We start from the raw sequence: 23156 nt of genomic DNA, 5'->3' as shown, positions 1-23156 counted from the left end.
AGCCCAGGTTGCCCAGCTGAACGAGCGGGCCAAAGGCAGCCCTGCTTACTGTTGGGCTCTTGTTGTCCTGACTCTGCCTGGAGGAGCGAGTTGGGAGCCCTGAGGAAGGACAGGCAGGGAGCTGGGAGCCAGGGGCCAGACACATTCCTGAAGCTTTAGGGCCAAGAACTTTCAGGTAGAACTGCCATCCCGGCTGGTCCAGCCAGGCCTGCCTCGACTAAAGACGGGGTCCCTGCAGGGCACATACCAAGTGCAGCTCCGGGCCATCGAGGACCTGGACGGGGCTCATGTGTGTCAGCTTCTGGAGGCAGACCAGAAGGGCACCATCCATCTGAAGCCATCCTTCTCCAACGGCCTCCGGATGGATGTGGGCGTCATCTGTGACGTGTGCTCCTGTGAGCTGGTATGACACAGCCCCGCCAAGGGTGTGCGGGCAGGGAGAGGCTGAGCTGACCGCCCGAGGACCCGAGTAACAAAGCAGAGCTCCCTTTTGGGTGTGGCGGCAAGCATCTCCCCCTCTGCCCCACCCACCCCACCATGATTTCATTCCAGCAAAAAGAGGAGCGGTCATCTCGCTGCAACTTCCACGGGGACTTCATGTGCGGACACTGTGTGTGCCACGAGGGCTGGTAAGTGTGGTGGGGGTGAAGCCAGCACCCCGGATGCCAGCAGCTCCCAGTGAAGGGGCCCGCAAGTGCTTGACGCTGGGCATACCATGGAGGCAGGCTGAGGAGGGGGTGGCAGCCAGGCATAGAAAAGGCTGAGAAAGGGGCACATCCAGTTGCTGGATTAAATTCAAAGAACTTTGAAAAACATGGATATGGGAATTCCCTGATGGTCCAGTGGTTAGGACTTAGTGTTCTCATGGCTGGAGCTGTGGGTTCATTCCCTGATCCAGAAACTTAAGATCCTGCAAGCCATCCAGTGCAACACCCCCCAACCCCCCCAAAAAAACCCTGGATAATTCTTGAAAAAAAACCTGGACCAGTCCATTCTGAAGGAGATCAGCCCTGGGATTTCTTTGGAAGGAATGACACTAAAGCTGAAACTCCAGTACTTTGGCCACCTCATGTGAAGAGTTGACTCATTGGAGAAGACTCTGATGCTGGGAGGGATTGGGGGCAGGAGGAGAAGGGGACAACAGAGGATGAGATGGCTGGATGGCATCACTGACTCGATGGACGTGAGTCTCAGTGAGCTCCGGGAGTTGGTGATGGACAGGGAGGCCTGGGGTGCTGCGATTCATGGGGTCGCAAAGAGTCGGACACGATTCATGGGGTCGCAAAGAGTCGGACACGACTGAGCGACTGAACTGAACTGAACTGATATCGGATTATCTCTGGAAAGTCATTTAAGAATCAGGACAGGGTGTTGTGGGTCGGACAGAGCGGGAGGCTGACTTTGCCCTCCATCCCTTTTGAACCTTTACTATCTGAGCCATCCTGGAGAAGGAAATGGCTACCCACTCCAGTATTCTTGCCTGGAAAAATCCCATGGACAGAGGAGCCTGGCGGGCTACAGTCCATGGGGGCACAAAGAGTCGGACACGACTGAGTACACAGCACATTTGAGCCATGGGCCCCTATTCCCTGAGCAGAAGTGAGTCACGAATGAGTGATAGTAAGAGTAAGGGCTTTTCAAGCTTCAAGACATTGAACAGATTTGTTGTGACTTGAGGGGACAGAGGGAGGGTCTCAGGGAACTGAGGCTTGAGTTCAGTTCAACCACTGCTGTCTGCTTAACTTAGACCCATTTAGAGCCTCAGTTTCCTCATCTGTAAAATGGGATGGTGAAGGCCCAGCCTTCTTGCTGGGCAGTGGGGAAGTGACTGGCTCCTCCCGCAGGAGCGGCAAGACCTGTAACTGCTCCACCGGCTCCCAGAGCGACCTGCAGCCCTGCCGGCGGGAGGGCGAGGACAAGGTGTGCTCCGGGCGGGGCGAGTGCCAGTGTGGCCACTGTGTGTGCTATGGCGAAGGCCGCTATGAGGGTCAGTTCTGCGAATACGACAACTTCCAGTGTCCCCGCACCTCCGGGTTCCTCTGCAATGGTGAGCTGCTGACCCAAGTGGGGTGGTACAGGGCTTTGGGGGTGGCCTGGGTGCCCAGCCCACACCCTGCCCCGCTGGTTCTCCCATCAGAGCCCAAGTTGGGAGAGCCACACCAGGAGTCAGAATCCGCATGTGCAGGCCAGATTCCCTGAGCGCCTCCCGCAAGTCCAGCCCCAACCTGGACCTCTCTCCTCCTCCAAAAACTTGATGCCCAAGGCCCCTACCAGCATGACATTACTCTTATGTTTAAGACTCTGGCTCCCCTGAGGTCCTCCAGTCCACGCCCACCTTCTTCTCCACTCTCCCATCCCACCAGGGTGGGTACTACCCAGCTTGGTCTCAGGGATTGGTGCTATAAGGCATGGTGATCTTTCCTCTCTTGGAAGGTGCTACATCTCTGGCAGGCAGGGCCTGGGGTAATGCATCCCACAGGGCCCAACACAGTGTGGGTCCAGGCCAGGGGCCCGTAGGCTGGCCAGATCTTCTGGAACTGGGCAAGGGCCACAGAACCCACAGGGGCCACGTGGAAGGACTGACTGGGCAAATGGAGGAGATTGAATGAAAATCTACTCACCAAATACTTATTAAATCCCAACTGTGTACTAGCCACTGGGGGTCTACTCTTTCCTTCATTCTTGCTTTTATCTGCCTTCTTTTCTCTTTACCTGCCTACCCTACAGTGCACTCAGAGAAATGAAGGGAGAACCCAGGATGTCTGGAGAAAGACAGGTATTTAGCACAGGTGGAGCCATGAGATAGGAAGGGAGGGAGATGCTGCTGGAAAGGAGGCAGGGCCAGAGTGTGAGAGGTTTGGATTCCAGGCCAGGATGTATCCAGTTTTAGTCTAGTCCACACTTTTTCTTAAAGGGCCAGACATTAAATGTTTTCCAGTTTTGTAAGCCAAACCGTTTCTGTCACTACTGCTCAGCTCTGCCCTTGTAGCAGAAAGCAGCTATAGGCAACACAGAAGCAAATGAGTGTGGCTCTGTTTCAGTAACACTTTTGCAAAAGCAGGTGGTGAGCTGGATTTGGCTTGCAGGCTGCAATCAGTCAATAGCAAGGATATTGGACTTTATCCTTTGAGCAAAGGGAGTCATTGGAGGTTTTAATTTCATTTTCTCTTTATATGTTAACCTTGTATCCAGCCACCTTGCTCAACTAACTTATGAAACCTAGCAACTTATCTATAGATTCTTCTTGCTATTTGGGGACATTTCTGATACTGACAAATAATGACAGTTTTTTGTTTTTTACTTTCTAATACGTATGTTTTATTTCTTTTTCTTACCTTATTGCATTGGCCAGGATTCATCAAAGGTTCTTAAATAGGGGAGACATGTGACTGGGTTTGTGTTTTGGGGTGATCACTCCATCTGCAGAGTGGAAGGTAGAGGGCAGAATAGAGCGGGGGAAAAATGGAAAGAAGGGAATGCCAGGAAAGAGAGGAAGAGATGGCTCTGCCCATGGCTGGAGACATCCTAGCTCCCGAGGCAGCTCTGCCGGGTGGGCAGCCTGGACTGCAGGTGCAAATGTGCCTCTCCACTCTCGCCTTCCCTTCTTTGCAGACCGGGGACGCTGCTCCATGGGTCAGTGCGTGTGTGAGCCTGGCTGGACAGGCCTGAGCTGTGACTGTCCTCTCAGCAATGCCACCTGCATCGACAGTAACGGGGTGGGCCAGGGCCTGAGGCAGGCAGCAGGGGACGGTGGGCGGGGCCCCCTCGCAGACAGGGATGGGGGCGCAGCTGGCTCACGGGGGCCTCCTCTCACCTCAGGGTCTCTGTAATGGGCGTGGCCACTGCGAGTGTGGCCGCTGCCACTGCAACCAACAGTCGCTCTACACGGACACCGTCTGCGAGATCAACTACTCGGCGGTGAGGCCACACTCGCTGGGTGTGGGCACGGGGACCCATCGCCATGGGAGCTGCCCAGGCAGTGAGGTTGTGGGAGTGGGCCTGGCAGGGGCCACCCAGCACAGTACCCGTCTGCCCCTCCTCTTTGCCCACCCAGATCCACCTGGGCCTCTGTGAGGACCTGCGCTCCTGCGTGCAGTGCCAGGCCTGGGGCACTGGTGAAAAGAAGGGGCGCACGTGCGAGGAGTGCAGCTTCAAGGTCAAGATGGTGGATGAGCTCAAGAAAGGTACAGGGCAGGCAAGAGAACTGGGCAAAGGGAGATCCCTAAGCGGGGTCGCTCATCAGGGGGGCTGTAGAGCTGGGTGGGAGACCTCTAAGGGGGGTCGCTCATCAGGGCGGGGCTGTAGAGCTGGGTGGGAGACCTCTAAGCGGGGGTCGCTCATCAGGGGGGCTGTAGAGCTGGGTAGGGGGCTTGTAGTCCAAAGTGAGGACAGGCAGAAGAGGGGTTCCATGCCTGGGGAGTGGTCACAGAATTCAGACTGGGCACACAGACCCAGGGAGGGGACGCACAGTCTGGCCAGAGCACCCAGTCCTGGGGAGGGGGCCATGAACATAGCAAAGGCGCAAAAACGGGCCCTGGGGCACACAGCCTCCTTTCCTCTGGGTCAGAAAAATGTTCTAGAAGCCCAGCTCCTGAGTGATGCCCAGGACAGGCACAGATTTGCGGGCTTTGACGGTCCTGGGCAGGGCAGCCCCCACTTCACCGCCCACCGTGTGCACAGTCTGCCGGGAACTCACATTCTTCCCCAGGGAGAGGCCTCCACCCCTCCACCCAGACCCTGTGATGGGCAGGGTAGGCCCCAGAGCAAGGCCGTGGTGAGGGGCGGACCCCTCGCCAGGCCCTGAGGTGCTCCGGGCTGGGGTCGGGTGCCCTGCTGACCATCTGTGTCTGCAGCGGAGGAGGTGGTGGAGCACTGCTCCTTCCGGGACGAGGACGACGACTGTACCTACAGTTACACCGTGGAGGGGGACAGCGCCCCTGGGCCCAACAGCACCGTCCTGGTGCAGAGGAGGAAGGGTGAGCCGGCGGGCCGGCAGGGTGGGCCTGGGTGGCCTGTCAGACCCGCATCGGGGGGAGGCACTGGCTCCCTCCTCCTCCTCTCTCCTCCCTAGAATGCCCCCCGGGCACCTTCTGGTGGCTCATCCCCCTGCTCATCTTCCTCCTCCTGTTCCCGGTCCTGCTGCTGCTGCTCTGCTGGAAGTACTGTGCCTGCTGCAAGGTGGGGGCTCCCCTGGTCCCCACCCCACTGGGGTCCCTGTAGGGGGCAGAGGCCAAGGGAACCCACACGTTCCGCCCAGCTCTGGTGCCGTCCCCACCCCAGCCCCTCGCCTCTGCCAGCCACCAGTGGCTGGATTCCTGGGAGTCCCTGGCCCGGGGGTCAGCCGCATGCAAAGGGTCACGAGAACCAACAAGAAGGAAGGGCTCTGCCCACCAGGAGCTGGCCGTCTCCCTGGGAAGAAAGACCGGAGACAGGAGAGTGCAGAGCATGGCCTGGCGTGGGATACTGAAGGGGGCAGAGGTGCCCCTACGGCAGCCCCCAGGGTCGTATTCATGCGTGTTACAGGGAGAAAGCGTTCTGTGATCAAACACTTTTGAGAAAGCGGTTTCTCCTCTGCAGGGCTTCTCGGAGCCTTTGAGCTAGCTGTTTGCATAAGGAAACTACATGGGGAAGGAATTCAGTGCTTCCCAAAGGGGTTTGATCACAGAACCTTTTCCTTTCCAGAGTAGATAGCGGGACCAGAGTCCCATGACATGCATTTTGGGTACCCTCTGCCCCTGTTCGCCTCTGTGCCCACACCCAGGCCCCTGTAACTGCCTGGATATCCCAGTGTCTGGGGAAGGCACTGCTGACCCCTCTGGACCACTGGCGTGGGTGGGAGGCGGTGGCCGGAGGGACTTCCCTGGGCCGGTGAGGCCGTCTCAGCTCTCATCCCTGCCCTCCTTGCCTCCTAGGCCTGCCTGGCCCTTCTCCCTTGCTGCAACCGAGGTACGGGCCTGGCCTCGGCGGGGGCGGTGGACTTCTGACAGCTCCTTCCTTCAGCGGGGGTGGAGGGGAAGCAGGGTGCCAAGTCTGGGACAGAGGCGGGGACGGTGGAGGTCCCACCTGTGGGGTGTGGTGGGGGAGGGTCTAGGAAGCAGCCCCTCAGCCCCGTACTGAGGCCCAGGTCCCACAGGTCACATGGTGGGCTTCAAGGAAGACCATTACATGCTGCGAGAGAACCTGATGGCCTCGGACCACTTGGACACGCCCTTGCTGCGCAGCGGGAACCTCAAGGGTCGCGACACGGTCCGATGGAAGATCACCAACAACGTGCAGCGGCCGGGCTTCGCCTCACACGCTGCAGGCATCAACCCCTCAGAGCTGGGTGAGGGCCGGGGCTGGGCACCACGTCTCCTGGCGCTGCCCTTGGGGCCCGGGGCACATTCACACTGCTCCCCGGTCTGGGATCCAGCATTCCTCTTTTCTCTGGGTATCGGGTGCAGGCACAGGGCTGGCCACCTCCTACCCTTCCTGAGGGGTACATGCCCCCGGTGCCCCCCAATCCGAGCCCGGCTTCTGGAGGAGGCTTCTGTGGTGCCCATCATGGCGGGACTGACGACCCCCCTCCTCACCTGCCCTAGTGCCCTACGGACTGTCCCTGCGGCTTGCTCGCCTCTGCACCGAGAACCTGCTGAAGCCTGGCACGCGAGAATGCGACCAGCTGCGCCAGGAGGTGGAGGAGAATGTAAGGAGCCGGTCCCAGGCAGTGGGCACCTCTGGGCCGGGTGTGAGCTGGGTGGCAGGAGGGCAGAGGGAAGCCGCCTTGGGTGGGAAAGAAGGGCTTTCTCGGACACACGTGTGGCCGGGGGGTCCCCTGGGATCTGCCCCACATGAATGCTTCCAGAAGGGTAGAGCCACTGCACATGCCTGTGGCCACACCCCCAGCCATGCCCAGGAGGTCCTCTGGGTGCAGGGGCTCCCCCAGGGCCCCAGCCTCACAGCCCTCCCTTGCCTGGCAGCTGAACGAGGTGTACCGACAAATCACAGGCGCTCACAACCTCCAGCAGACCAAGTTCCGGTGGGTCCTAGGCGCCCGGGGTGGGGTTGGTTGGGGGGGTGCGCTGCTCCCATAGCTGATGCCAGGGGATTTCTCCCAAGCAGATAATCCTTGCCCCCTAGGGACCATCTGGCTCACAGTCTTCACTTTGTCCCCCACAGGCAGCAGCCCAACGCCGGGAAAAAGTGAGTCGAAGACACATCCGTGGGCAGTACCAGCCCCAAGTCCCACCTCCCCTATCCCCACCTCCCGCATCCCCACTTCCATCTCCATCATCTCCGCCCCATGGGAGAGGAGGGCTGTCTGGGTCTGTCCTGGGGTAGGACCTTCACTGAACACATACCCATACGAAGCCCTCACCGAGAGCCAGCCCCTGTATGAGAATAAGAAACCCACAGGGAAACGAGCCAACCCAGTCCCTGGCCTCACACAGGCAATAGCTCCCACCCAGTACCAGGGATAGCCGGTGCCCAGAGCCAGCCCTCCTCTGAGGCCAAAGGCCTTGATCCTGGAGGCGCCGCTGGTTACCAACCAGATGGTCCAGTGGGTGACACACTTCTTTCCCAGTTCCCACCCCGAGTCCCAGATCCCCCAGGGAAGAGTGGGGTGGGGTTCAATACCAAGAAGACAAAGCACAGCTCTCACCGGGCACATTACTGTGGGTAAGAACCATTGAGACTGGCACTTTGAGTGTTGACCACCGGTCAGGCCTTGTTCTAAGGACTCGTGTGTGTGGTTATCTTACTCAAGTGGGGATCATTGCTGTTCCCATTGTATAGTTGAGGAAACTGAGGATCAGAGAAGTTGAGCAACTTACCCAAGGTTACCTAGCCATTGAGAGAGAGAACCAGGGGAATTCCCTGGTGGTCCAGCAGTTAAAGCTTCCCAGGTGGCTCAGTGGTAAAGAACCTGCCTGCCAGTGCAAAGGACAAAAGACGCGGGTTCAGTCCCTGGACGTGGAAGATCTCCTGGAGTGGGAATGGCAACCCACTCCAGTATTCTTGTATGGAAAATTCCATGGATGGAGGAACCAGGTGGGCTACGGTCCATGGGGTCACAAAGGGTCAGACACAACGCAGCACGACACAGGAGCAGCAGTTAAGACTCAGGCTTTCGCTGCCAGGGACCAGGTTCAATTTCCATGTGGTTGGGTAAAAAAAAAAAAAAAAAAAATTTAAGATGAAAAGCCAGGATTGCAGCCAGGCAATCTGGCCTGTCCCCTTGGCATCTTTGCTGCCCCGCCTCTGTGTGTGCATCATCAGCCCTTCTGGGAGAGGTGGGCAGGGAGAGGAGCCTCCTCTCACAGATAAGGACCCTGAGGCTGCAGGGGGCGGCGGCAGGGCCAGCCTGGGCCTCTGCGTCTGTCTGGCTCTGAAAAAACCTCTTTTTGCTGCCTGGAATCTTGTGCCCCAATGCAGAGAGGACAGGCAGGAGGGGTGGACAGGGACGCGTGGCAGCCTCCCAGCTGGCCTGACACCCCCCACCCGCCCCGCCCCCAGGCAGGACCACACCATTGTGGACACTGTGCTGATGGCTCCCCGCTCGGCCAAGCAGGCCCTGCTGAAGCTGACGGAGAAGCACGTGGAGCAGGGGGCCTTCCATGAGCTCAAGGTGGCCCCCGGCTATTACACGCTCACCGCAGACCAGGGTAGGTGGGCAGGCTCCCTGTGCTCCTCCCTCTCAGCTCCCACCCCCGTGCGGCCCCCTGACGCCTGTCTGACGGCTCCCCACCAGATGCCCGGGGCATGGTGGAATTCCAGGAGGGCGTGGAGCTGGTGGATGTGCGGGTGCCTTTGTTTATCCGGCCCGAGGACGACGACGAGAAGCAGCTGCTGGTGGAGGCCATCGACGTGCCTGTGGGCACCGCCACCCTCGGACGTCGCCTGGTCAATATCACCATCATCAAGGAGCAAGGTCGGTCAGGATGGGGGCCAAAGGGGACTCTGGGACTCTTGTCTCTCCTCAATCCAAGTGGAAGTGGGGCCTGGCCATGTGGCCTAGGCAAGCGACTCAACCTCTGAGCCTTGGTTTCTTCATCTGCATAATGGGTATCAGGCTCTTTTGAGGGGGTTGTGGCTGTACCTCTCTCATAAGCGCTCAGTGTGGGGCTTCTCTTATCATCACCAGAGGGTACTGAGTTCTCCTAGAGCCGTCCCACGACCCTCTCCTTGTCCTGTGGCCTTTGAACTTGAGACTGAATGGGTCCCCAGGATGCCAGGACATCAGAGCAAGAAGGGACCTGGGGCTTTTTCTGCCCAGGCCTACCTAGAGGGCGGGCAAGGCGTCAAACCACCGTCACCTACCTTGCCTTCCCTGCTAGTTCCTCGGGGAACCTGGACTTGTTCATAACCATCCTTCCAGCGTCCGGAGGGCCTGTTCTGGTCGCTGACCCCTCCTTCCCACTTGCCGCAGGACTTAGGCCTGCTCTGCCCCGGTCCTCGGTCTCAGCCCTCATCTCTGGTCTTGCCGCTGCCTGGCCTCCCTTCTCTGCCCCAAACCTTCCAGGATGTCAGCTGGACACTGTTCCAGCCTTGTCAACTTTTCCTGGAAGACTTTCCCAGCACCTCTGTCCACCCTCCCTAGAGAGCAGAGGGGTGAGGGTGATAAGCAGACTCCTGAAGTCTGGACCGGGCTGGGCCAGAGGGAGGGCAGGGGCTGAGAGGGGGACTGTGGTCAAGACCCCTGACCAGCGCCTGGCTCCTTGCAGCCAGCGGGATCGTGTCCTTTGAGCAGCCCGAGTACTTGGTCAGCAGCGGGGAGCACGTTGCCCGCATCCCCGTGGTCCGGCGCATCCTGGACAGCGGCAAATCACAGGTCTCCTACCGCACACAGGATAACACCGCCAAGGCCAACCGGGTGAGTCCTTGCCACGAGGTGAGGCACATCCCAAGGGCCCAGTGGGGGCTGGACACAGCGGCATCCTGGGTCTCTGGATGCTGGTGGTGCCACAGGCTGGCCTCCCAAGGACACGTTTCCCCTGCCACCCTGCAGCAGGGGCATCAGTTCAGTTCAGTTGCTCAGTCGTGTCTGACTCCTTGCGACCCCATGGACTGCAGCACCCCAGACCACCCTGTCCATCACCAACTCCCGGAGCTTACACAAACTCATGTCCATTGAGTCGGTGATGCCATCCAGCCATCTCATCTTCTGCGTCCCCTTCTCCTCCCGGCTACAGTCTTTCCCAGCATCAGGGTCTTTTCAAATGAGTTGGGAAGATCTCCTGGAGAAGGAAGTTTCCTCTTCTTGCCTGGAAAACCCCATGGACAGAGGAGCTTCGTGGGCTACAGTCCATGGGGTGGCAAAGAGTCGGACACGATTGAGCGATTTCACTTTCACTTTCACCAAAAAGGCCAGTGATGCCCTGAATAAGGCCTCATCATGTCCAGACCATCCGTGTCCCCCTTGCAACATTCCAGGATCCACCTGGACACTCTTCAAAGAAATAGACTGCCCCCTCTGCCATGGCCTAGGGACTCTGGCCTTGTTGACGGGGGATCACAGGCCTAATGTCCCCAGGCTGTCATTGCCAGGCAGGCCCTCTGTCAGCCAGGCCATAGGACCAATCCTTCAGGGCAGGGAGGGCCGCATGGTGGGCTGGTGTCAACTTTATCACTTTTTCACAACTTAATCACTCTCAGACAACAGCCATGTCCCTGCTTAGTTTGGCTTATATGTCTGTTTTTCTAAATTAATTACCAACGTTTTGTGTATTTTGATTTTTTTGGCCATGCTGTGTGGCTTGTGGGATCTTAGTCCCCCAACCAGGGATCAAACCTGGACCCAGGGACCTGGCAGTGAAATTGCAGAGTCCTAACCACTGGACTGCCAGGGAATTCCCTATTACCATTACCAATTTTTTTAATTAATTTTTTATTGGCATACAGTTGATTTACCATATTGCTTTTCTGCTGTACAGCTAAGTGAATCAGTTAAACATAGACATATATCTATCTACTCTTTTTTAGATTCTGTTCCCAGATAGGTCATTACAGAGTACTGAGTAGAGTTCCCTGTGCTATACCATAGATTCTTATTAGTTATCTATTTTATACCTATTACCAACATTTTAAAAGTAGAAATATTCATATCAAAACTTCACTGGACTTTCCTCTTGGACCAGTGGTTACGATGCTGCGCTTTCACTGCAGGGGGCATGGGTTCGATCCTGGTCTGGGGAAGTTCCATGTGCCACAGAGTGTGGCCCAAAATTAAAAACGAAACAAAAAAACTTCACTCAAAAAGTAATAAAGGTTAGTCGCACTGGCCTGCAGACCCACTTGGCAATCGTGAGAGCAAGTGTGCGCACACACCCTATTCTTTATTTATTTTTATAGGTAGGAATAGTTCTTATTACTGCTCTAATGCTTCCAGTAAAAATTCCAAAAAGGAATTTGTACAACCATAACGTCACTGAAAGTGAAAAAGTGAAAGTGTTAAGTCGCTCAGTCATGTCCGACTCTTTGCGGCCCATGGACTGCAGCCCACCAGGCTCCTCTGTCCATGGAAGTTTTCCAGGCAAGAATACTGGAGTGGGTTGCCTTTCCTTCCTCCAGACCATCTTTCCCACCCAGGGATCAAACCTGAGTCTCCTGCATTGCAGGCAGATTCTTTACCATCTGAGCCACTAGGGAAGCCCTTTATAAGGATCCTTTGGTAGTGAACTATGTTTTTTAACATTTTTAAATATTTCTCAACTTTTTATTTTGAAAAACTTCAAACCTACAGCAGAATGGAAAGACTAATAAAATTAGCACCCATTGTTGATAGTTGCTTTCTCTTTTTCTATACAAATGTATACATGTATGTATATACAGATATATGCCTGGGGGTATAGCTCAGTGGTAGAGCGCATGCTTAGCATGCATGAGGCCCTGGGTTCAATCCCCAGTACCTCCATCCTTACATTTTTGGGCTTCCCTGGTGGCTCGGACTGCTAGCAAAGAATCTGAATGTTAGCTTACAGCGCCACCTAGTGGAATTATGTGAAAAGGCTTCCCCCTACACACTGCAATCTATCTGCCCCATATAGGTACACATTAATCCCAAGACATTCAGGAAAAAGCTCTAGGGCATTGAAAAATAAAAACTGGAGGTAATAGAAGCACCCCACCCAGGAGGCAGGGCCAGGGGGCTGGTGGGATTCAGACTTCAGAGCCGCAGGGCGGGGAACAGTTCCTCCCTCCTAGGTGAGGCCTGCAAATCTCAGCTCCCCTGGCTGAGTGCCTGCCTGTGTGGGACCCCCCTGTATCTGCATCCTTGTCTCTCTGTACTTTGGTTCAAATCCCAGCTCCACCACAACTACCTGTGTGAACTTGGGCATCTTTCTTTACCTCTGTGTGCCTCAGTTACCTGATCTGTAAAATGGGGACAGTAATATCTCTACCTCACTCTGCCCTGAGGAAGAAACGAGCTAATATCTGTAAAGTACTTGATGCAAAAGAGGTGCTGTATAAACAGGAGCCATTCCGTGTCCACGTGGGAGAGTCTGCATGAGGGTCTCTGCACTGGCTGTCGGGTGGGGGTGGAGCGTGTGGCCCTGGCTCATCTCCCAGGCCTGCTCCAACTCTGACCCCTTCCCATTCCTAGGACTACATCCCCATGGAGGGTGAGCTGCTGTTCCAACCTGGGGAGACCTGGAAGGAGCTGCAGGTGAAGCTCCTGGAGCTGCAGGAGATGGACTCCCTTCTGCGGGGCCCCCAGACCCGCCGCTTCTACATCCAACTCAGCAACCCCAAGTTCGGGGCCCGCCTGGGCCAGCCCCAGTGTGCCACTGTCATCATTGGGGACCGAGGTAGCCGGAGCCTGGGGTCAGGTTAAGCAGGTGGGGAGGGAGGGCTGGGGCTTCTTGACAGTCTCAGCCGTAAAAATACAGAAAGCTCAGTTACATTTGAATCTCAGATAAATAACAACTCAACTTGTAGTATACGTATATCCCATATGCTATCTGGGATATACTTATTCTTAAAAAGTATCTTCGTGTGAAATTCCAGTTTAACTAGGCATCTTGTATTTATCTGGCAACCCTGCTCTCAATCAGAGAGACCGGGGTCATGTGGCCACAGGCCTGCCGCTGGCTGGGAATCCCACCATTAGGCCTTAGCCTTTGACTTCAGCCTTAGTTTAAGCTAAATGCAAGTGTTTCAGAAGGGGTGAAACACTTCTTATGGGCCCTTAGCTTCCGGTATAGTGGGGCCTGTGAGCCCACCCTGGAGGGGAGGTTTGCCAAAAGGATGGGGGCATAGGAGGAGTCTTGGGGTAGGGGAGAGAGGAAGGGCGTTGGGAAGAGAAAATGTTCTCTGTGGGACACACCTTGGCTGCCAAAGGGACAAAGAGAGCAAGCCCTTATCCCTCTGGAGACCCTCCTGGGTCCCCCTGGAGCAGGGGGAAGGTTCGGTTCAGTTCAGTTCAGTCGCTCAGTCATGTCAGACTCTTTGTGACCCCATGGACCGCAGCACGCCAGGCCTCCCTGTCCATCACCAACTCCCGGAGTTTACTCAAACTCATGTCCATTGAGTTGGTGATGCCATCTAACCATCTCATCCTCTGTTATCCCCTTCTCCTCCCGCCTTCAATCTTTCCCAGCATCAGGGTCTTTTCCAATGAGTCAGTTCTTCTCATCAGGTGGCCAAAGTATTGGAGTTTCAGCTTCAACATCAGTCCTTCCAATGAACATTCAGGACTGATTTCCTTTAGGATGGACTGGTTGGATCTCCTTGCAGTCCAAGGGACTCTCAAGAGTCTTCTCCAACACCACAGTTCAAAAGCGTCAATACTTACGGGACTCAGCTTTCTTTATAGTCCAACTCTCACACCCATACGTCTGATGTGATGTGAGGGGGAAGGAGTCTTGGTGTTTAACTGGGCGTCTGGTGCCCCCTGGTGGTGCAGATGGGTTCCTGTCCCCTCAAAGCCAGAGAGGAGTCTCTGCTCACTGCCTTGCCCTGGCTTGACCCCCTGCAGACGAGCTGGACCGGAATGTAATGAACCAGACCGTGTCATCACCCCCACCGCCCCGGGGTGACCTGGGTGCCCCACAGAACCCCAATGCCAAGGCTGCTGGGTCCCGGAAGATCCACTTCAACTGGCTGCCTCCTCCTGGCAAGCCGACAGGGTACCGGGTAAGGTGGGGGGCGACGAAAGGGGTGGATGGGAGGCCGGGCATATGCTGCAGAGGTGGGCCTGCTGAGGCCAGAGAGGGCCCCAGGGAGAGGAGAGGACGTGCTTGGCCTCAGTGGGTGGGGAACCCCCATCGGCCCCTGGGGGAGGAAGAAGTCCCTGGAATGTGGCCCCCAGAACCCAGAAACACCTGTGCCCTATGCCAGCCCTGCTGCGTGCGCCTGGCAGGGCACTCAATCCCTCCACGTCTGTGTGCCCACGGGACTGTAAGGGCAGGGCTCAGCGGAGGGACGGTGGGCTCTGCCAGCTGCTCCCCGCTGACCAGCCCCACCCTGGGCACAGGTGAAATATTGGATCCAGGGTGACTCCGAGTCTGAAGCCCACCTGCTTGACAGCAAGGTGCCCTCAGTGGAGCTCACCAACCTGTACCCATATTGTGACTACGAGATGAAGGTGTGCGCCTACGGGGCGCAGGGCGAGGGCCCCTACAGCTCCCCGGTGTCCTGTCGCACCCACCAGGAAGGTGAGGCCTCACCACATCCATCCCTGGCCACCCTGATGCCAGCCTGCCCAGCCCTGGCCCCGCCCAGAACTCTGCCCTCTTGTCCGATGTTGACAGCGCTCTTCCTGCACCCTCTCTGCCCCATCCAGTGCCCAGCGAGCCCGGGCGTCTGGCCTTCAACGTCGTCTCCTCCACCGTGACCCAGCTGAGCTGGGCCGAGCCGGCTGAGACCAACGGCGAGATCACAGCCTACGAGGTCTGCTACGGCCTGGTCAATGAGGACAACCGTAAGGACCCGCCCTCCTCTTCTGCCCCCAGGGAGGGAAGGGGGTGGAGAACGGGAGGAGGTCACGGAGTCCAGGTCAGTGGATGAGCCCCCACTCTGTTTGCCTGGGGGCATCATTAGGTTTGTGGTCAGGTTTGGGATTTCTTTGGAAGGAATGATGCTAAAGCTGAAACTCCAGTACTTTGGCCACCTCATACAAAGAGTTAACTCATTGGAAAAGACTCTGATGCTGGGAGGGATTGGGGGCAGGAGGAGAAGGGGACGACAGAGGATGAGATGGCTGGATGGCATCACTGACTCGATGGATGTGAGTCTGGGTGAACTCCGGGAGTTGGTGATGGACAGGGAGGCCTGGCGTGCTGCGATTCATGGGGTCGCAAAGAGTCAGACACGACTGAGCGACTGAACTGAACTGAACTGAACTTGGGCTGAGTTAGTTGCATTCCAAAGCAGAGCCCAGAAGCTCCCAGGGCAGGTGAGGATGGAAGGCCTGAGGTTATGTGTGTGCAATGGGGTCACAGGTCCAGAGTGCCAGCCCACACAGGTCAACGAGAGTGGCTCAATTCTACACGGGTCTCTTCAAGCCAGGGTGGATAGATTTAGCAAATAAAAAGCAGAGGACTCCCTGAACTTCAAACAATTTTTCTAGTACATTTTATGCAACATGTTATCAGAGCCCCTGGCAGAACTCTCTATTTTTCTCCCGTCCTGGAAGGGAGAGATGACCCCTGCACTTGTCAGGATGGAAAACTTTTCAAGGGAACTCAGTCCGCCGCTCTTGCCTGGTGCAGGGCCCTCCTCTCTGCATCGTCACCTGTTGAGTCCATCCCAGGGATGGAGAGCTTCCCACCCCCAGATACAACCTGTGAACCCTAAAGTGGGTCAGGCTTAGCACTCCCAGGTAGCCCAACAGGGCAGAGGGCAGCAGGATTGTTCTGGGCCTCAGGCTCCTTGCTCTGTTCGCCTGGCCGACCAAGCACAACCTTCTCAGCCGCTGCGTCACACCTTGGCTCCTTCTGTTGGCGACTCCTGGTCCGCCCCTGGACCACTGTCAGGAAGTCTTTTCTGGCCTGGCCTTTAATCTTAACCAGGCGTGACTGGTTTTGGCCCACACTCTTAGCTCTTGCCTCACAAACGTATGAGGAAGCCCTCCTGACCCAAGGGCATCAGCCCTTTGGGGTGGTCCCCTTCCCTTCTCCCCCTGGCAGACAGATGCGACGGGGTGGACCCCACCTCAGCACTCAGAGACCTCCCCCAGGCAGACAGTCCAACATCAGCCAGTTCTTGGAGCACAGCCATTCTCTTATCAGACAGCATCAAGCTTCGCAGGTGGGGTTTTCCCCGAGAGCCCTCCTTTGGACCCCTCAGACTCTGGGATGTCTTCTGATCACCCAGAGGGCCCCATGTTGTCAGGTCGGGGCCCCTAGGCACTGTAACTCACTCAGAGCAGCCTGGGGTCTCTTCCTCCCCGCTCCCAGGGCTGTGTGTCCTCCCTTCTGGGTGTGGGGGAGCTGCCTCACCTCTGCTCCCGGCTAACTGACTCTTGTGCAACCTCCATCCCACCCTGGCACACTCAGCTCGTGCAGGCCTTGGCCTGTCCTCCGCTGCAGGATCAGGCCTGCCTCTCACCTCCCGTCCTTGCCCAGGTGGCCAGGGCAGCCTTGGCGAGTGTCCGAATGTCTCCACTTTTAAAATATTTTTTATTTATTGTTTTGGTTGTGCCGGGTCTTCATGGGGGCATGCGGGGTGATCGGTCTTTATCGTGGCGCACGAGATCTTTTCAGTTGTGGCCTGTGGGATCTGGGGCTTCCCTGGTGGCTCAGCGGTAGAGAATCCACCTGCCAATGCGGGAGATCTGGGTTCAGTCCCTGGGTCGGGAAGATCCCCTGGAGGAAGAAATGGCAACCCACGCCTGTTTTCTTGCCTGGGAAATCCCATGGACAGAAGAGCCTCGAGGGCTACAGTCCACGGGGTTGCAAAAGACTTAGACACAACTTCGCTGCTCAGCAACAACGTGTGGGATCTAGTTCTTGGACCAAGGATTGAACCCGGGTCCCCTGCATTGGGAGAGCAAAGTCTTTGCCCCTGGGCCACCAGGGAAGTCCCCAGTGTTTCCACTTTGGATTTCCCAACAGAGCATTTGGGGTTTGGTTGGGGACGGTGAGGCACAGGTGATGAGGGCACTCTTGGCTCTGGAGCCAGACTCGCACAGACGCACGTGAACGTAGGACCTTTACCAATGGGTCAAGCTGACACTAAAGGTGACTTGAGTCTAGTGTGTCTCTGCCACTCAACTTAGCGAGGAACCCCGTGGAGCCCTGGTGACACTTCTCTAAGCCAGTCACACCCAGGTTCTCAGGGCTTGGCCCATGGCTGGGCATCAATAGTTGCTCGCTCCCTGCCTTGTTCCCCCCACTCCTGGGTGCAGTTCAGGGGCCGCGCGACGGTCCTGGGGCATCCGAGACCAGGACCAGGCCAGAAGCTCTGAGGCACTCTCCCTGCCCTAGGACCCATCGGGCCCATGAAGAAGGTGCTGGTGGACAGCCCCAAGAAGCGGACGCTGCTCATCGAGAACCTGCGCGAGTCCCAGCCATACCGCTACACGGTCAAGGCTCGCAACGGGGCAGGCTGGGGGCCTGAGCGGGAGGCCATCATCAACCTGGCCACCCAGCCCAAGCGACCCATGTCCAGTGAGCAGGGGGCAGGGAGGCACAGGGCGGACAGGGGCGGGCAGGGGCCCGAGGTCGGGCCCTGGCTCACCCCTCCCCCCACCCCGCAGTCCCCATCATCCCTGACATCCCCATCGTGGACGCCCAGAGTGGGGAGGACTATGAGAGCTTCCTCATGTACAGCGATGATGTGCTCCGCTCTCCAGCCGGCAGCCAGAGGCCCAGCGTCTCTGATGACACCGGTGAGTGGTCTGGGGATCCCGGCGAGGATGGTGGGGATCCTGGGTAGAGGGTGGGGCTGTCGCTGGTGTCCAGAGACAGCAAAGGGGCCAGGACCACTGGGCATGAAGATCAAGACTGAAAGTCCCCTCTCTGCAAAATCAACGATTTGACAGGCACCATTCTGGCTCTGGGTACAGAGGGGACAAAGTGGACGTGGCTCATAGGCTGGTGTGCACGTCTCTGTGTGAGGACAGACAGACAGACATGGGCTTGGGGCACATGCACACGGGCTCGTGCGCATGAGACTGGAAACAGTTGTGAGTGTGGAAGGCTCACCAGCTCACCAGCTGTGCCATGGAGTCAGGACACCCAAGACACCTCCCAGGGACAGGGCTACAGGCGAGGAGGCAAGCCTGGTCCAGGAGCCCCAGAACAGCCACTGGCTTGGGGGCCCCCAGTGCAGTGCTCCTTGCACTGGCCCTGCTCCACTTCCCTCTTGGATTCCTGTACATTGTGATGCAAAGAGCCCTCGACTGGGACTCCTGGGGTCTGTTTTAGCTCTGGCTTCACTGCAGGATGGCTTCCCTTGTAGCTCAGTTGGTAAAGAGTCTGCCTGCAATGCTGGAGACCTGGGTTCAATTCCTGGGTTGGAAAGATCCCCTGGAGAAGGAAATGGCAATCCACTTCAGTATTCTGGCCGGGAGAATCCCATGGACAGAGGAGCCTGGGAGGCTACAGTCCATGGGGTCCATGGGGCAAGAGTCGGACAGGACTTAGTGACTAAGCCACCACTGTGGGAATTCAGATGAATCACGTACATTCTCTGCCTCGGTTTTCTGATCTGTGAAATGGGATACCAGTCATACTAGGCTGAGTGAAAATCCACCAGGATTTGTATTTCCTTTTCATATAATTTATTTTTGGCTGTGCTGGGTCTTCATTGCTATGCAGGCTTCTCATCGCGGTGGCTTCTCTTCCTGTGGCGCAAGACGGGCTCTAGGGCTTAGTAGTTGCAACTCCCGGCCTCTAGAGCACAGGCTCGGTAGTTCTGACCTGTAGGCTTAGTTACTCCGCGGCATGTGGGATCTTCCCGGTTCAGTTCAGTTCAGTTCAGTTCGGTTCAGTCACAGACCAGAGATCAAACCTGTTTTTCCCGCATTGGCAGATAGATTCTTTACCACTGAGCCACCAGGGAAGCCCCAGAATTTGTATTTTCTTCCTTCCTTACCTACATCAGGTTTCCATGGAGTCAAGCTAGGGTTCAGGGGTCTTGAGGGTTTTGAGGGTCTGGGGTAGAGAGCAGCTGGTATGAATCAGGTTCCTCGGCTTGTCGGCACTACACAGATCTACTCCGGCTGCTGGAACTCGCTGGGGAGTTCCCGGGAGGCAGGCCTGGGAGACATCACTCGCTCCCTCATCCAGACGGGAAGCAGGCTCAGAGCAGAGGCCTCACGGCTCGCGGCAGAGCCAGGACTCTGGTCCAGGGGGTCTTCCCTCGCCAGCTGCGGCCCAAGCCGCCCTATAACACCTCCGGGCTGAGGGTCCCGCCTGCCGCCGGGTTCCCCCGCCGCCGCACACCCAGATCGCATGTGCCGGGGGACCACTGGCTTCTTCTCCGCGCCCCTGGCGCCCCCTGGCGGTGCCAACGCGGCCCTTCGTTGTTCCTAAGGCTGCGGCTGGAAGTTCGAGCCCCTGCTGGGGGAGGAGCTGGACCTGAGGCGCGTCACGTGGCGGCTGCCCCCGGAGCTCATCCCGCGCCTGTCCGCCGGCAGCCGGCGCTCCTCCGACTCCGGGCCCCCGGGAGACTGCGCCGCCGATGGGGCCGATGGGGGCACGCGGGGCGCCAGCGGGGAGGGAGGTGACCGGCACGCCCCCACCCGCACCCACCTCGGCTCCAGCCAGAGCCCACCGCGGCCAGGCTGCCTTGCCCGGTGACCCCAGAGCCAGGGGACCCCAGGGCAGGCGTGTGGGCTCTCCCCAGGGCGGGGCCGACTGCTGGGGCTGCGAGGCCCCGGCGGAGGTCGGGTCCGTGGGGGCCTCCTGCCAGGCCAGGGGACCTGTGTTCCAGAAGCCTGCGGGGGTTGGTTGGGCCGTGGACTCCTCCAGGGGCCTCTGCCCTGGTGGGCAGAGGGAGGCTGGGTGTTTTGATGCCAGGGGGCCCCGGAAGGTAGGTAGGTAGGTAACCCCCGGAATTCCCAGGGCTGCGGCAGCCCGCCCCTCGGGGCTCCGGGGTCTGCGGCCGGGCCTGTGGGAGTGACCCTGCTCTGTCCCCGCAGAGCACCTGGTGAACGGGCGGATGGACTTTGCCTTCCCGGGCAGCGCCAACTCCCTGCACAGGATGACCGTGAGCACCGCGGCCCACGGCGCCCACCTGAGCCCGCAGTTGTCCCACCGCGTGCTGAGCACCTCGTCCACCCTCACGCGGGACTACCACTCGCTGACCCGCACGGAGCACTCGCACTCCGCCACGCTGCCCAGGGACTACTCCACCCTCACCTCCCTCTCCTCCCAGAGTGAGTGCCGCCTCCTCCCCGGCCCTCCGGCCAATCGTTCCTCTCTTCCAGCTCCTGGAGGCGGGGCGGGGGCTGCTGCCCTCCGCCCAACACGCACACCCGCCCCGCCCCAGCTCACTTGTGTTTTGTCCTGCCCTAGGCCTCCCTCCCATCTGGGAACACGGGAGGAGCAGGCTTCCGCTGTCCTGGGCCCTGGGGTCCCGGAGTCGGGCTCAGATGAAGGGAGCCCCCCGCTCCGGGGACTTGAGAGACTCTATAATCCTGGCTGGGCAGCCAGCAGCGCCCTCTTGGGGCCCAGGTAGTACAGAGGTGGCAGTCCTGCGTCTCCATGGCCGTCCCGCTCCATGTCACCATCCACCCACCATCAGCACTGCCCGCGCCTTCGCACCCTCCATTCCATCCACATCCACGCTGGTGCCTAAAGCGGCCTGTCCTCCCGGGGTGCTGGGCTGGGGCCAGCTGAGGAGGGTGGGGGGCCGGGTACTCAAGCAGACCCCGCACTCACCCTGAGTGCGGTGGGGAGGCGCCGGGCGGCCTAGAGAGGGTGCTGCAGGGCCGAGTGGGCTGCCCGACCAGCAGTCAGGGAGGTGCAGCTGAGAACCAGGGACTACTGCCCAGATAACCCCGCCGCGGGCTGACTGCGGCGCCCCCTGTCTGCAGGCTCCCGCTTGGCTGCGGGTGTGCCCAACACACCCACCCGCCTGGTGTTCTCCGCCCTTGGACCCACGTCTCTGAAAGTGAGCTGGCAGGAGCCGCAGTGTGAGCGTGCGCTGCAGGGCTACAGTGTGGAGTACCAGCTGCTGAACGGCGGTGAGGCCTGGCTGCTGGTGGGCTGACATACAGGCGCTCGGGCTGTCCGGAGCCCAGCCGAGCCGCTTGACCACTGATGTCCCCCGCTGCCACCCCCTGCCTCTCTGAGAGGGCCTTTCCCTTCTGAGTCTCCCAGTGTCCCCTTCACTGCATCCCCTGTTCCACTGCGTCCTCACCCATCTCCCTGGGCCTCTCTCCTGATCACTTCCCCGGTGAGGTTTTGCTTAGGGACCCAGGGTCTCTCTGCTGGGCTATGAGAAGTGGCCCTTCTCTGGGCAGGCATGACCTGGGCCCATAAACAGCCATCATACACAGATGGGATTTCAGACTCCACTCACTCCTTGTATGGTGCACAGCCTGAACCACCAGCCACACCACACAAGGCCGCCCTGACCTGCACCCCAACCACAGCTGGTCCTGTCTGGGCTAGGACCAGATCTGGGCTGCGGCCTAGGGGAGGGGCGAGATCAGGCCAGGGGCTAGGGATGAGGAATGAGGCTGCTCCACGGTCTGCCTCTGTCCCCCACACAGGTGAGCTGTATCGCCTCAACATCCCCAACCCCAGCCAGACCTCGGTGGTGGTGGAGGACCTCCTGCCCAACCACTCCTACGTGTTCCGTGTGCGGGCCCAGAGCCAGGAGGGCTGGGGCCCGGAGCGTGAGGGTGTCATCACCATTGAGTCACAGGTGCACCCGCAGAGCCCGCTCTGCCCCCTGCCGGGTGAGTTGCCACCCCCACCCCCACAGGTGCCCCCACCTGGCCCTCAGATACCCACCTGTCCCCTGACAAACTTCCTCTGCTGCCCCCAGGCTCCGCCTTCACTTTGAGCACACCCAGCGCCCCGGGCCCGCTGGTGTTCACTGCCCTGAGCCCCGACTCGCTGCAGCTGAGCTGGGAGCGGCCCCGCAGGCCAGATGGCGACATTCTGGGCTACCTGGTGACGTGTGAGATGGCCCACGGAGGAGGTGCTGCCTGCCCCGGGTTGGGGGGCGGAGGGGGAGGGGTAGAGAGGGAGCCGCAGAGGCTGAAAGGCATCTTTCCTGCACAGAGCCAGCCACTACGTTCCTGGTTGACGGCGACAGCCCTGAGAGCCGGCTGACCGTGCCTGGCCTCAGCGAGAACGTGCCCTACAAGTTCAAGGTGCAGGCCAAGACCACCCAAGGCTTCGGGCCGGAGCGAGAGGGAATCATCACCATCGAGTCCCAGGATGGAGGCAGGCTTCTTTGCCCCTTCCCCAGCCCCACCCCTTCTCTGGCCACGCCTTCTCCTGGCACCATCCTCTAACTGTGCCCCCACCCACCCTCTCCAGGACCCTTTCCACAGCTGGGCGGCCACTTGGGGCTCTTCCAGCACCCAGCGTCAGGGGAATACAGCAGCATCACCACCCACTCCAGCACCACTGAACCCTTCCTACTGGGTGAGTTGCCTGGTGGGGGCTCCTGGCTCTCCCCAGGAAACACAGAGCCAACAGAGGAAGGGGTGGGGGGGGGCAGTCAGGACCCAGGGGTGGGTCCTTCAACACTTCTTCCCCTGCAGATGGACTGACCCTGGGCTCCCAGCATCTGGAAGCAAGTGGCTCCCTCACCCGGCATGTGACACAGGAGTTTGTGAGCCGGACTCTGACCACCAGTGGGACCCTCAGCACCCACGTGGACCAACAGTTCTTCCAGACCTGAGCGCCCCCCTCAACACACACACCCCGCCCCACCCCCTCCCCATGTGCTGCCTCAGCTACTCCATCCTTGGACCCCTGGTGGCCCACCCCAGCCGCATGCTGATCACAAGGCCGCTGCCTCTGGCCACAGCACAGGGGCTCAGTGTCCTCTGGACAGCGTGGAGGGGGCAGAGGTTCCAGAAGGCCCTTCTGGCTGCCCCCCTGCCCCAGGCCCCAGCCCCTTTGTAACCAAAGAGCTGGACCCAGCATGACAAGGGCCTGGCTTTGTTCTGCTATAATAAAGGATTTCGCTACTGCTTGGCTCTGCCCTGACCATGTTTCTAGGCCCCGTCCAGAGCAGGGAGCAGTTCTCACACACCCCTTTTC

The 23156-nt window shown here is 58.7% G+C and overlaps 1 protein-coding gene and 1 non-coding gene across 5 annotated transcripts in view; both read left to right on the top strand.

Annotated features, from left to right (window-relative positions):
• The window catches only part of ITGB4 (integrin subunit beta 4), a 32293-nt gene extending 9207 nt beyond the window's left edge, over positions 1-23086 (top strand). The window contains exons 11-41 of one of the 4 annotated variants that reach the window (XM_070774059.1): positions 239-403; positions 553-629; positions 1845-2047; positions 3613-3716; positions 3820-3918; positions 4055-4184; positions 4854-4976; positions 5072-5178; positions 5913-5946; positions 6134-6325; positions 6582-6685; positions 6960-7018; positions 7159-7182; positions 8497-8645; positions 8732-8911; positions 9705-9853; positions 12584-12788; positions 13958-14115; positions 14456-14636; positions 14765-14902; positions 17409-17591; positions 17681-17812; positions 19462-19650; positions 20069-20305; positions 20445-20603; positions 20966-21115; positions 21647-21835; positions 21925-22080; positions 22164-22328; positions 22425-22532; positions 22652-23086. In XM_070774059.1, coding sequence (XP_070630160.1) covers positions 239-403; positions 553-629; positions 1845-2047; positions 3613-3716; positions 3820-3918; positions 4055-4184; positions 4854-4976; positions 5072-5178; positions 5913-5946; positions 6134-6325; positions 6582-6685; positions 6960-7018; positions 7159-7182; positions 8497-8645; positions 8732-8911; positions 9705-9853; positions 12584-12788; positions 13958-14115; positions 14456-14636; positions 14765-14902; positions 17409-17591; positions 17681-17812; positions 19462-19650; positions 20069-20305; positions 20445-20603; positions 20966-21115; positions 21647-21835; positions 21925-22080; positions 22164-22328; positions 22425-22532; positions 22652-22791 — 4389 coding nt within the window. In that variant the 3' untranslated portion in view covers positions 22792-23086. The remainder of the gene's footprint in view (positions 1-238; positions 404-552; positions 630-1844; positions 2048-3612; positions 3717-3819; positions 3919-4054; positions 4185-4853; positions 4977-5071; positions 5179-5912; positions 5947-6133; positions 6326-6581; positions 6686-6959; positions 7019-7158; positions 7183-8496; positions 8646-8731; positions 8912-9704; positions 9854-12583; positions 12789-13957; positions 14116-14455; positions 14637-14764; positions 14903-17408; positions 17592-17680; positions 17813-19461; positions 19651-20068; positions 20306-20444; positions 20604-20965; positions 21116-21646; positions 21836-21924; positions 22081-22163; positions 22329-22424; positions 22533-22651) is intronic. The other 3 variants (XM_070774061.1, XM_070774060.1, XM_070774062.1) reach the window with 3 other exon arrangements.
• Positions 11822-11893, top strand: TRNAA-AGC (transfer RNA alanine (anticodon AGC)). Its single transcript has one exon. It is a non-coding gene; the product is annotated as a tRNA-Ala (tRNA).
• Positions 23087-23156: the final 70 nt, after the last annotated feature.

This window comes from Bos indicus, chromosome 19 (genome assembly GCF_029378745.1).
Source record: "Bos indicus isolate NIAB-ARS_2022 breed Sahiwal x Tharparkar chromosome 19, NIAB-ARS_B.indTharparkar_mat_pri_1.0, whole genome shotgun sequence".
In the NCBI taxonomy this organism is placed as follows: Eukaryota; Metazoa; Chordata; class Mammalia; order Artiodactyla; family Bovidae; genus Bos; species Bos indicus.
The sequence above is the reverse complement of the archived record's forward strand: the minus strand, read 5'-3'. Positions and strand labels throughout refer to the sequence as shown.